Source organism: Salvelinus sp. IW2-2015, unplaced genomic scaffold, assembly GCF_002910315.2.
Source record: "Salvelinus sp. IW2-2015 unplaced genomic scaffold, ASM291031v2 Un_scaffold3457, whole genome shotgun sequence".
NCBI lineage: Eukaryota > Metazoa > Chordata > Actinopteri > Salmoniformes > Salmonidae > Salvelinus > Salvelinus sp. IW2-2015.
Genome location: NW_019944737.1, coordinates 30,341 through 44,263, shown reverse-complemented (window position 1 = coordinate 44,263; position 13,923 = coordinate 30,341). Strand labels below are relative to the sequence as shown.

Here is a 13,923-nt window from a genome sequence, read left to right as displayed (position 1 = left end):
TGATATTGATGGTGTGTTCACTAGCCTGTAGACTACGTTACACCCAAAAACACATTGATGAAAACCCCCACCTACAGAAACACCTTGATGAAACCCCAACCTACAGAAACACCTTGATAAAGCCCCCAACCTACAGAAAACACTTGATTGATGAAAACCCCAAACCTACAGAAACACCTTGATGAAAACCCCCAACCTACAGAAACACCTTGATGAAAACCCCCAACCTACAGAAACACCTTGATGAAAACCCCAAACCTACAGAAACACCTTGATGAAAACCCCCAACCTACAGAAACACTAAATGGGGATAAAAAGGGTTCGATCCTTGAGGGTTTTAATATTTTATTTCCTAAATGTCTGTATATGGAATACATATCCAAAGAAAACGGAATTTGTGGAAAAAATAAAAAGTAGGCAGAAAAATGTAATCAGATTTTTTTAAAGGCCCTACCAACATGTTCTGCTGTGCATAACTGCACTTTAGTGTCAACCTGAAGCACAGCATTTTGGGGGAAGTTGAGGTCAGGTCCAATATTGACTACACACCAAAGAGGGAAAGAGGTTGGGCCTTTCTAGAAATGTTTTAGCAGAAGCTTTTATCCAAAGCAACTTAGTCATGCATGAGTAAATGTTTACGCATGGGTGGTCCCGGAAATTAAAACCAATATGCTGTACCAAATGCATGAAAGGCTATAAATCCTTAATGAAGCACAGATTTAAGAACCCTTTATAAAGCATGACAGTTACAGTTGATTTGTAACACGTTTATGAAGGCGTTAAGCTGCATGTAATATAAAGCGGGAAATAAGTAAATAAATGAAGGATTTATATTACTTTAAAAACAGCTCTCAATATTCCTTTGCGTCACACAGCACTCAAAGCAAGCAGTCCAAAATGATATCAAACATTTATTACATGGTACATAAAAAGGGGGATTTCTCTTGCATAGAACATATATCATGGACAGTTAAAAAACAAAATGGCCCCATTCAGTACTAGCTCTGTGTCTGCAGCTACTGAACCATGATAATGTAAGAATGGGTACATAAAAAGGGGGATTTCTCTTGCATAGAACATATATCATGGACAGTTAAAAAACAAAATGGCCCCATTCAGTACTAGCTCTGTGTCTGCAGCTACTTGCTTGTTTTACCGAGCAGCTACTGGATTGAAAGCAAAAAATATATACACATTTGTTTCCTGCATAAAAACGGACAATATTCTTCTTCTGTCTGACACGGTTTCTGGTCCCTCTCCCACGCAACGTCTGTGGGGCTGGAACACGGGAGGATTCATAATCATTACAAATCACATGACGCAGGCAAAGTTGAAGGACAAACTATCAAAAAAGCGTCTCACCTCATTGGTCTCTGTACTGGTTATTTTCTGCTGAGGAGTTTACTTCCTCCTTCCTGCTCGTCTCTGAGGGACTTCCTTTTTCTGCACCGTTTCCTTTATGTATTTTGGCTTCATCTCAGAGCGGGCCTTCTTTACCTGACGAGGGATGAGATGGGAGGCGTGCTCATGTTTATAACTCTACAGTTAAAGTAGCTGGGGAGACAATCCCAACTCACCTCTTTRCCCCCTTTATAATCATGGTCGTCCTCTTTCTTCACTGTCATCTTTGTTTTGGGAGATTTGGCATCTAGACGATGAGAAGAGATCAACCCAATGACTTTGACTGGTACTACTGATGCATTCTATACCGTCAGTCAGTTTCTTAGGAATGGCATGGCCTTGTTCACCACTAACAAGAGTAAGAGACTGTTGGGATTGTGGAAGGGTTCTGCTCTGCTAGTGCCTCACCTTTAGGAGCCATGGAACCTGGGTCTCCCTGAAACCAGACAAAACAATCACATTACATGAGCTGRCTAAAAGGRYMGTGTGTGTGTGTGTGTGTGCTCACCTTGAACCACATAGTTCTGCCGTTGTGATCTCTTACAGACTTCATCCCCTTCACATAGTAACACTGGAGCCACGCTTTAAAGTCAGTGTAGTCCATTTTCTCTGGGTCGTAACCTTTACCACCTAATAACACAAAACATGAATTAAATATAGCCTTATTCTCTGGGTCGTAACCGTTAATAAAATATAGCCTTATTCTGGGTCGTAACCGTTAATAAAATATAGCCTTAAAAAAGGGACGTTTCTTTTTTTTGCTGAGTTTTATATATTGTCTGTAACTACTACATCTGCCCATCTCATTGATATCAAATGATTAGAGATACACATTGTTTTCGCCACCCACCATGCATCATGGTCATGTGAGGTGAAATGTGTATATTTTGGGATGTGAACCCTCAGTGTGTTTGACCCGACGAAGATCCGTTTGGGATTGAACGTTGTCAATAAAGCAGGGAATTGTGGGGCTTTAATAGTGCGAGGGCCTTCTTGTTCTTTACTAGTATTGTATTCCAACAATATAGTTCATATATCGAACCAACATTAAACAAAAACAGCGAGGAAGCATAAGCTTTACCACCTAATAAAGGGCATTATACAGAGGGAAACCAGTGTTTCCTCTGGAAATGTTATTAGCCGTGGCGGTCAGCACTGGTGACTTCATAAAAGGACATTCTTCCCCAAAAATGTTGGGGGGGGTTGGGGGCCCCCTAAAGCTCATACACCCCCCCCCCAGATAGTATATTAACACGTCATAAGCCATGGCAAAAAAACACTGAATTACAGTAAATTAGCTTTGAAAACCGCAAACTGTCTGTGAATAACATGACATAAGCTATAAATCTGCCCCCCAAAAAAGATCCCGCAGCTGAATCTAGTTGCAGATCCCTGCTGTAGAAAATAGGGTGTTATACATGAATCTAGTTGCAGATCCCTGCTGTAGAGAATAGGGTGTTATACATGAATCTAGTTGCAGATCCCTGCTGTAGAGAATAGGGTGTTATACATGAATCTAGTTGCAGATCCTGCTGTAGAGAATAGGGTGTTATACATGAATCTAGTTGCAGATCCCTGCTGTAGAGAATAGGGTGTTATAACATGGGAAGGAAGCCTGGAGTTAAAACAATAGATGTGAGAACAGGAAATTAAAATGACAGTAAACTTGAGGCCACTATGACTTCTACATTACCAATCTCTTTCCTTTGTCCAAGAGCTGTTGATTCATAACGTTACTGGGTTGGTGGTCACGTAAAATGACTAGTGTGTCTGTCAGGAAATTGAGACTTGTAATAGGTTGGGTTTAACAAGCCAGTTAGGGTCATTTCTATGAGCGATCATTCCAGTTCAGTTAACACCCAACAGTTCAGTTAACACCCAACTTCACAACAGCAAAATTATATTGTACAGCGGAGCGATACTGTACACAACTTGATAGTTAATGGAAAACTGTGAGTGTATTATTGTACCTAACTTGATGACCTCCAGAGGTACTGTGTGACAGAGACGGAGCAGGTCAGGGGTCTCACTCTCATCCTCCTTCACAGCAGCTCTGTCTGAGATCTGATCAACACAGGAAACAGTAGTTAGTTGAATATGAATAACAGAAAGACTACCGCGTAGCATCGCGCTCTACCGCGTAGCATCGCGCTCTACCGCGTAGCATGGCCATCAAACATACAGCGTGACATCCGCGCCAGTCAGCGCTATAACACGGTAGATAAAGCGCATCACTATCGCGTAACATCGATAACAAAAAGCGTAGCATCCGCGCTCTACCGGAGCATAAACCGGCATCGGACTTACAACCGCGTAGCATCCGCAGTGCGCATAGATACCGCGTAGCATCGCGATCCAGCTATACCGCAGTAGCACCTCGCGTCTAACACACTCGCGTAGCATCGCGCTCTACCGCGTAGCATCGCGATCAGCTAGGCTATACGCGTAGCATCGCGCCATCGCTATAGAACCGCGTAGCATCGCGCTCTAATCGCGTAACGCGTAGCATCGCGCCATCGGCTATACCGCGTAGCATCGCGCCATCAGCTATACGCGTAGCATCGCGCCTCTATACCGCGTAGCATCGCGCCATCGAGCTAGTACCGCGTAGCATCGCGCCATCGAGCTATACCGCGTAGCATCGCGCCATCGAGCTATACCGCGTAGCATCGCGCCATCAGCTATACCGCGTAGCATCGCGCATCAGCTATACTGTGTAGTCAGGGTTGGGTACTTACTTTCTAAATGTAATCCGTAGTTACTAGTTACCTGCCCAAAATTGTAATCAGTAACTTAACTTTTGGATTACCCAAACTCAGTAACGTAATCTGATTACATTCAGTTACTTTTAGATTACTTTCCCCTTAAGAGGATTAGAAGAAGGCATAAATGTATGTTACCAGTTGAACCACATCTTATTGCAGGATAAATCCATGTTAAATTGACATAGCTGGATATATGGATGTTCAATGTTACTTTATGGGTTGGTTAGTAGGCTTCTTCGACCCATCACCTTCTACTACATGTAATAATAATAACAATGATGATAGGCAGCTTAAACTTCTTGAATTCAACCATTATTGGTTCAAAAATACATTTGATTTGTGAACAGCCATCCACAATCCGATGGGCTGCAAATAGCTAAATGAGAGAGCAGCAGTGTGATTCACATCACTGCGTCTATGTAGATTCAATAATAGTGATATCCGTATCGCCGTAGGCTACACCACTGCTGTTGTCCTTTCCTCCAAGCATTTATTCAATTGGATAATCTTGGATGCCGACAGCAGTCACACCATTGGAAGATATAGCTCGGACTGTAGCCTAAAAAGCCTATTCCTGTATTTTCCCACGATCCATCAAACACATTTGGTGTGTCATCACGTGGTCTCTGATCGGTGGTCAGACTCACTCAGGTGGAACAAATTAAAACTTGCGCTTTTTGTTCAAAGCTGATTTGAATGTCATTGAGAAAACAGAAGTGTCAAGATTTTTTTCCCCCGCAAACATCCTTTCTGAATGTAACAGTAATCTAGTTTTTCTAAAAGTATCTCTAATCTGACTAGAATTTTTTTTGCGGGTAATGTAATGGATTAGTTACGGTTTTTGTAATCCGTTATCCCCAACCCTGTGTGTAGTAGCATGGTATCAGCTCTACTGTGTAGTAGCATGCTCAGTACTGTGTATAGCATGCGTCAGCTCTACTGTGTAGTAGCATGCGCTAGCTCTACTGTGTAGTAGCATGCGTCAGCTCTACTGTGTAGTACATGCGTCAGCTCTACTGTGTAGTAGCATGCCGTCAGCTCTATGTGTAGTAGCATGCCGTCAGCTCTACTGTGTAGTAGCAGCGTCAGCTTATGTGAGTAGCATGCCGTCAGCTCTACTGTGTAGTAGCATGCCGTAGCTCTACTGTGTAGTAGCATGCGGTCAGCTCTACTGTGTAGTAGCATGCCGTCAGCTCTACTGTGTAGTAGCAATGCCGTCAGCTCTACTGTGTAGTAGCATTGCCGTCAGCTCTACTGTGTAGTAGCATGCCGTCAGCTCTACTGTGTAGTAGCATGCCGTCAGCTCTACTGTGTAGTAGCATGCCGTCAGCTCTATGTGTAGTAGCATGCCGTCAGCTCACTGTGTAGTAGCATGCCGTCAGCTCTACTGTGTAGTAGCATGCCGTCAGCTCTACTGTGTAGTAGCATGCCACGTCAGTCTCTACTGTGAGTGCATGCCGTCGCTCTACTGTGTAGTAGCATGCCGTCAGCTCTACTGTGTAGTAGCATGCCGTCACTCTACTGTGTAGTAGCATGCCTCAGCTCTACTGTGTAGTAGCATGCCGTCAGCTCTACTGTGTAGTAGCATGCGGTCAGCTTATACTGTGTAGTAGCATGCCGTCAGCTCTACTGTGTAGTAGCAATGCCGTCAGCTCTACTGTGTAGTAGATGCCGTCAGCTCTACTGTGTAGTAGCATGCCGTCAGCTCTACTGTGTAGTAGCATGCCGTCAGCTCTACTGTGTATAGCATGCCGCAGCTCTACTGTGTAGTAGCATGCCGTCAGCTCTACTGTGTAGTAGCATGCCGTCAGCTCTACTGTGTAGTAGCATGCCGTCAGCTCTATTGTGTAGTAGCATGCTGTCAGCTCTACTGTGTAGTAAAGGGTTCTTTGCCTTGGATTTCTCCTTCAATGAGAAGCGAGGGAAGTATAGAGGACACAATGGGAAAGAGCCAGGGAGTGAAGCATGCAATGGTCAGTGAGCCTGGCCTGCCCTCTCACTTCTCTGTCTGTGATCTCCTCTTTGATCTCGGTGTCTGTGATCTCCTCTTTGACCTCGGTGTCTGTGACCTCCTCTTTGACAACTGACTTCCGGTCCTCGTCAGACAGATGTGTTTGAAGTCCTTCCAGAACCGTCCGAGCCTTCACAAAGGGAGGGATGTTTAATCTGAAAGAACGGAAGAAAGAGTAACTCAATTAACGCTCGTTATATCAGAAGAAGGTCTGTTTCTCACAAGGACGAAGAATTCTAGGGAATTTTTACTCAGAGAAGGAAAGAAATGTCATAGCTGGAAAATGTGCCTGTACAACAATGGTGTTGGTAGTTTCGTTTTGACTCACAATAGCTGACCATCACATGGTTCTACTACTAAAACAARATCATAGTCTAAATCCCGGTTAACAGTTGGGGCAGTGTGATTGATGTGGGTCACCTAAAGAGGATCTCTGCTCTCAGGTAGTTGCCGATGCCGTTAAAGTACTTCTGGTTCAACAGAGCCTCACAGATGGGCCGGTCGAACGCTCTGTCGGCCAGGTGGGACAGGACGTTCTCCCTGGAACAGAAACGACGTACAGCAATGTAGAACAGCGGTCATATAGGCACATCRTCTACAAAATGGTGGGAGGATTTGTAGACAACAAACAAGAACAGGTGATTTAGAATAGACGGTTTAATGTCGATGTTTGGCACTATACCCCTGTTGTTCTAATAGTAGCTAATCCCACTGTGTAATGCTGGTCCATTTCATCTTCTATTKGTTTCTGGAGTTTGAACAATGGCTACCTGTAGCTCAGGTACTCAAACATGATACAGGGCCCTCGGTTGGATTGCCAGGTCCCGTTGGGTTGCCAGCTGCCAAAGCGGCGTGTGTCCACAAAGCTCAGAACCTTACAGGGCTTCTCYTTGGTGTAGAACCGCAGGTGGGAATGTTTAGGAAGCTCCGCCTCCGTGGTGAAACGGAAGAATCCAGACATTCCGAAACGGAAGACGATGTCCATGGTCTGGACCTGGTTGGCCTGACCTGCCTTCACCCTGACAACAGAATGGTACTTAGTTATCCATCTTTCAAAGTAACTTCCACCACCACAAAAAACAGTAACCTTGAGGCGACTATTCCGCCTCGAACTTCTAGGTTTACTTACCGCCTGCATCTCCCCAGGGCAGAGTCACTCTCCTGGGGGGTTAGAGTGAGGCGAACCTCCTTGCCTCTGGAGGTGGCGATGATGGTGTATGCCGGGCAGGAGAAGGAGACCTCAGGGTTCTTACTGACCTCTGATTTTTGTACTGGGCCGGTGAAGACCACCCCCCCACACATCCTGTTGACAAACAGACTGGCCAAGTGTAACTCTGGACCCTCAGGCATGGTGGTGGTGTGCTTCTGAACAAGGGATAGACAGAGAGAGAAGCGAATGAGAGGACCGTGGAATAGAGAGGGACAGGGGTAGGAGAGAACAGGAGACAGCGGGACAGAGAGAGACCATGGCAGAGACAGAACGGGACAGATCGAGAGGAATGGGGACAGGAAGACGGACAAGGGCCAAGGAGACAGAGAAAGGGCTAGATATAGAGAAACGACAAGGGGGGAGCAGGATAGAGAAGGACAAGGGGGCCAAGAATGGGACATTGATCAGTTCTACACGCACTTATGGGCGGTCAACTATGTAACCAAAGTCGATGTATCTGTGATGTAACGTTAGTTAGCTAATTAACTAGGTAGCTAACTTTCACATTTTTCAATTAACAGTGTTGACATGTCTTGCATATTGTAACAGCAAGAACTAATTTACGGATAACTTGCATGCAAAGCTATATACAAAAGTTACTGCTAACTTGCATGAACGGACATGAACTAGCTGTTACCAAACAAAGAAGTTATGTAACGTCGTTGTGAGTTCACTAAATTAGATAGGCAAGGGTACGAATATTCAAACACACCACTAACTTACCACACGTTGGCTGTTGGTCTATGCTATAAACCAAATATAAATTATGTTTCCCCGTTTATATCAATGACCAATGTTTATAACGAATATGTTTTACACTGTGCGGCGCTCCCTGGGAACTGCGAGGAGAATTCCACGTCAACACACCAAACAGAGTAACATGCTCGGTCGACCAGCAAGCAGAATTACTTAACTAGACTAAGGGCAGATGGAACTTGTAGTCCAACAGAGTGAACTTGTAGTTCCACATCACAACGTTATCAATAGGGTCAATGTAAATGTTTTTAGAAGACAAATGTTTAATATAACAAAACATGAGTTCATTTTCAAAATGTAATTATTTTTTCAAGCACATACATAAACAGATGTAGACATAAGAAATACATCATCATGATTAATAAATCAATGCACACGTAATGCAGAAACTAGCTCAAAGATCATGATCCACTCATTTGCAACATTCTAACCTTAGAGACGTGATATTCTACACATCACAGCGTCCATTTAAGCATTTTTGATTTTTATTAGTGTGATGATCCATTCACCTCATCATAGTTCTTTTTTTCAGACCCCCACCCCCCCCCCTCCACAGACTTAGCTAAATTAGTTGTAACACCAGAATAATGTGGATTAACCCAAAGAGGGTGGTATCCATTAACAGAGTAGTTACCGGTTAAGGTACTGTTGGGTGTAACACCGTCTTCGTCCTTCGAGGAAACAGGGTCTCATAATAGTCTTTGTCCGTTGCAGGGGGCCGTTTGAATTTAGAAAATGCTGTTATGTGTGATCCCATAAAGTAATCCCAACAAAAGTGTTAAACGCCCCCATCATTGTATATCTCAAGTATTCTGCCATATTCTGCCTATACACATTATGGAACTGAAACCATTCCACCTGGAATAAACACATTATGGACTGAAACCATTCCACCTGGAATAAACAACATTATGGGACTGAAAGCATTCCACCTAGGAGGAATAAACAACATTATGAGACTGAAACCATTCACCTGGAATATACAACATTATGGGACCTGAAACTCTCCACCTGTAATAACAACATTAATGAGAACTGAACACACATTCCCCTGGAATAAACAACAGTAATGGGACTGAAACCACTCACCTGGAATAAACATTGTGGGACTGAAACCATTCCACTGGAATCAAACATTGTGGGACTGAAACCATTACCACTGGAATAAACATTGTGGATGAAACCATTGTCACCTGGAATAAAACAACATTATGGGACTGAAACCACTGCCTCTGACACCTGTCACGAATAAACAACATTATGGGACCTGAAACCATTCCAACCTGGAATAAACAACATTATGGGACTGAACCCATTCCACCTGGAATAAACAACATATGGGACTGAAACCACTCCACCTGGAATAAACAACATTATGGACTGAAACCACTCAACCTGGAATAAACAACATTATGGGTGACTGAAACCATTCCACCTGGAATAAACAACACTATGAGACTGAAACCACTTCCACTGGAATAAACAAATTATGGGACTGAAACCACTCCACCTGGAAATAAACAACAATATGAGAACTGAAACCACTCCACCTGGAAAAAACCAACATATGGACTGAAACCATCCCCTGGAATAAACATTGTGGGAGCTGAAAACCATTCCACCTGTATAAACAACATATGGGACTGAAAACCATCACCCTGGAATAAACAACATTATGGGACGAAACACTTCCACCTGGAATAAACAACATTATGGGACTGAAACCATTCCACCTGGAAAAAAACAACATTATGGGACTGAAACCACTCCACCTGGAAAAAACATATGTGGGACTGAAACCATTCCACCTGGATAAACAACATTAGGGACTGAAACCACTCCACCTGGAATAAACAACATTATGGGACTGAAACATTCCACCTGGAATAAACAACATTATGGGACTGAAACCATTCACCTGGAATAAACAACAATATGAGACTGAAACCACTCACCTGAAAAAAACAACATCATGGGACTGAAACCATTCCACCTGGAATAAACATTTGGACTGAAACCATCACCTGGAATACACATTATGGCTGAACCACTCCACCTGGAATAAACACATTGTGGGACTGAAACCACTTCCACTGAAAATAAACAACATTATGGTACTGGAAACCACCTGTGAATAAACAACCTAATGGGGACTGAAACCATTCCACCTGGAGTATAACAACATTATGAGACTGAAACCATTCCACCTGGAATAAACAACAATATGGGACTGAAACCATTCCACCTGAGTAAAACAAACATTATGGGACTGAAACCATTCCACCTGGAATAAACAACATATGAGACTGAAACCATTCCACCTGGAATAAACAACATTATGAGACTGAAACCATTCCACCTGGAATAAAACAACAGTATGGGACTGAAACCATTCCACCTGGAGTAAACAACATTATGAGACTGAAACCATTCACATGGAATAAACAACATATGAGACTGAAACACTCCACCTGGAGTAAACAACATTATGGAGACTGAAACCATTCCACCTGGAATAAACAACATTATGGGACCTGAAACCATTCCACCTGGAATAAAACAACATTATGGGACTGAAACCACCACCTGGAATACACACATTCTGGGACTGAAACTACTCCACCTGGAATAAACAACAGTATATGAGACTGAAACCATTCCACCTGGAATAAACAACATTATGGACTGAAACCATTCCACCTGGAATAAACAACATTATGAGACTGAAACCACCCACCTGGAATAACAACATTATGAGACTGAAACCACTCCACCTGGAATAAACAACATTATGGGACTGAAACCAACTCCACCTGGAATAACAACATTATGGGACTGAAACTAACCTGGAATAAACAACATTATGGGACTGAAACCACTCCACCTGGAATAAACAACATTATGGGACTGAAACCACCTGGAATAAACATACATTATGAGACTGAAACCACTCGCCAAGGTCTTCCAAGGTCAAGAGGTGGCCTTAGGGCAGTTTCAGACGTCTTTTTTCTGTTCCGTATTGTTCGTGTGCCTGTATGATATAATATTTAACACCTTTCTTTCGCATATCTTTTATCTATTTTATTATCCAAGAACTCAACTACAAACTTTCCTGCAAAAGCTTTCCGTGCAACACCGCTTCATACCAACTACAAAGGTATATATTTACCTCATCTGCAAATTTCCATCGTGGAAGATAGCCAGGGGCAATTCAAGCTAGCTGACAAGCCTACCAAAAAGCTACTTCCGAAGCTAGCCAGAAGCTAATCTGTAGAAATTAGCCGGTTTGCTGGCTAGCGTTGGTGTTTCAGCTGCCACGTTTAGTGGTCATCAGCTATTCCTTAGCCTTCGTTAATCATCCGCACTTTTTGTGCAACGCGACTCCGGACCGGAGCATTCCGGGAACTCTTTTTCCCTCCCTCAGTTTCCCCGGATTCCAGCCGCAGGCTCTGGACACTTGTACCTTGATTTCGCAGCTAAGCTAGCTGCAAACCGTGTGACTATTGGCTTACGTCGACCCCGGAGCAAACTCTAATCATTCTGGAGCTAGCCAGCTGAGGAGTTCCATCACCATCCGGACCCCGTTTTCTTTTGTTGCTGCTGCAGATACGGAACCCACCGGGCCTTCACGACTGACTGCCGCGACTGACTGCCGACGTTATCTGCCCGAGGGATTTATCCAACTGCACCTCCGTCCCGACGTTACCTTACCTGAACGCTCATCTGAGGCCCGCTAATCGTTAGCTGTCTTATTCGGCTGCTATTTGAACAGTATATTGGACAACTATATTATTATTATTTATTTATTTTATTTTTTCCCTTGGGTCACTATATCTATTTTGCCAATTTGGATTGATCCCCTCTACAACCACGGAACCCCACTACACGGAACCCACTAACCGTACCGACGGAAAACGGCAACACGAGGTATCTACAAACAGACTTCATCCTATGCTGCTACCATAGCCATAACCCGGCCAGCTGTCGGATCGCCATACGACCAACCCAACCTCTCACTCACTGACCTTATTGTCACTCGATTAGCATGCATCTCCTTAATGTACAATATGCCTTTCCCATTGCTTTCTGGTTAGTGTGTATTGGCTATTTTCACTGTAGAGGATTCCTAGCCCTGCTCTCTATACCATATCCACCTCTCAGTTCCACACACCCACATATGCGATTGACAATCACCTGGTTTTCAATGAATGTTGTTTCTAGAGACAAATATCTCCTCAATCATCACTCAATACCTGGGTTTACACCTCCAACTGTAATTCACATCACTACCAAACCTTTGTCTGTACATTAATTCCTTTAAACTATTTATCGCCCAGAAACCTCCTTTACTCTCCTGTCTAGTAGCTCTAGGGACTCATCTCATAGCTTTTAGCCGTACCCTTATCCTACTCCTCCTGCTGTCCTCTGTGATGTAGAGGGGAATCCAGGCCTGCCAGTACCTGGCTCCACTCCTATTCCCCAGGCGCTCTCTTTGATGACTTCTGTAACCGAATGCCTTGGCTTCATGCATGTAACATTAGAAGCCTCCTCCTAAGTTTGTTTTATTAACTGCTTGCACACTCTGCCAACCCGGATGTTTTTAGCCGTGTCTGAATCCTGGCTTAGAAAGACCACCAAAAATTCAGACATTTTCATCCCCAATTACAAGATTTTCAGACAAGATAGAACGGCCAAAGGGGCGGTGTTGCAATCTACTGCAAAGACTGCCTGCAGAGTTCTGTGTAAACTATCCAGGTCTGTTCCCAAACAATTTGAACTTCTACTTTTAAAATTCCACCTCTCTAAAAACAAGTCTCTCACCGTTGCCGCTGCTATAGACCACCCTCTGCCCCCAGCTGTGCTCTGGACACTATATGTGAACTGATTGCCCCCCATCTATCTTCAGAGCTCGTGCTGCTAGGCGACCTAAATTTGAACATGCTCACACCCAGCCACCCTACAATCTAAGCTTGATGCCCTCAATCTCACACAAATTATAATGAACCTACCAGGTACCACCCCAATTCCGTAAACACGGTTACCCTCATAGATATCATCCTAACAAACTTGCCCTCCAAATACACCTCTGCTGTTTTCAACCAAGATCTCAGCGATCACTGCCTCATTGCCTGCATCCGTAATGGGTCAGCGGTCAAACGACCTCCACTCATCACTGTCAAACGCTCCTGAAACACTTCAGCGAGCAGGCCTTTCTAATCGACCTGGCCGGGGTATCCTGGAAGGATATTGATCTCATCCCGTCAGTAGAGATGCCTGGTCATTTTTTAAAAATGCCTTCCTCACCATCTTGAATAAGCATGCCCCATTCAAGAAATTAGAACCAGGAACAGAATATGCCCTTGGTTCCTCTCTGACTGACTGCCCTTAACCAACAGAAAAACATCCTATGCGTTCTGCATTAGCATCGAACAGCCCCGTGATATGCAACTTTTCAGGGAAGCCAGAACCAATATACACAGGCAGTTAGAACAGCCAAGGCTAGCTTTTTCAAGCAGAAATTTGCTTCCTGCAACACAAATTCAAAAAAGTTCTGGGATACCGTAAAGTCCATGGAGAATAAGAACACCCCCTCCCAGCTTCCAACCGCTCTGAAGATAGGAAACACTGTCACCACCGCACATCCACTATAATTGAGAAAATTTCAATAAGCATTTTTTCTACGGCTGGCCATGCTTTCCACCTGGCTACCCCTACCTCGGACAACAGCACTGCCCTCCCCTCTGCTACTCGCTCCAACCTTCCCATTTCCTCTTTCCCCC

General features: G+C 43.9%; 1 protein-coding gene across 3 annotated transcripts; it reads right to left on the bottom strand.

The window, feature by feature from the left end:
- Positions 1 to 1,043: 1,043 nt before the first annotated feature.
- Positions 1,044 to 7,560, bottom strand: neil1 (nei-like DNA glycosylase 1). Of its 3 annotated transcripts, XM_024142815.2 has the most exons (10): positions 7,307 to 7,560; positions 6,948 to 7,196; positions 6,598 to 6,717; positions 6,167 to 6,332; positions 3,372 to 3,465; positions 1,910 to 2,031; positions 1,810 to 1,837; positions 1,578 to 1,648; positions 1,363 to 1,497; positions 1,044 to 1,278 (listed from the first exon to the last, which is right to left on the bottom strand). In XM_024142815.2, the coding sequence occupies exons 1-9, from the start codon at positions 7,525 to 7,527 to the stop codon at positions 1,402 to 1,404; spliced, it is 1,167 nt and encodes a 388-aa protein (XP_023998583.1). In that variant the 5' UTR covers positions 7,528 to 7,560; the 3' UTR covers positions 1,044 to 1,278; positions 1,363 to 1,401. The 3 variants fall into 3 exon arrangements, with proteins under 3 accessions (XP_023998583.1, XP_023998584.1, XP_023998585.1); XM_024142816.2 differs by lacking the exons at positions 1,044 to 1,278; positions 1,810 to 1,837 and having other exon boundaries at positions 1,418 to 1,497; XM_024142817.2 differs by lacking the exons at positions 1,044 to 1,278; positions 1,363 to 1,497; positions 1,810 to 1,837 and having other exon boundaries at positions 1,576 to 1,648.
- Between the last annotated feature and the right edge of the window lie 6,363 nt (positions 7,561 to 13,923).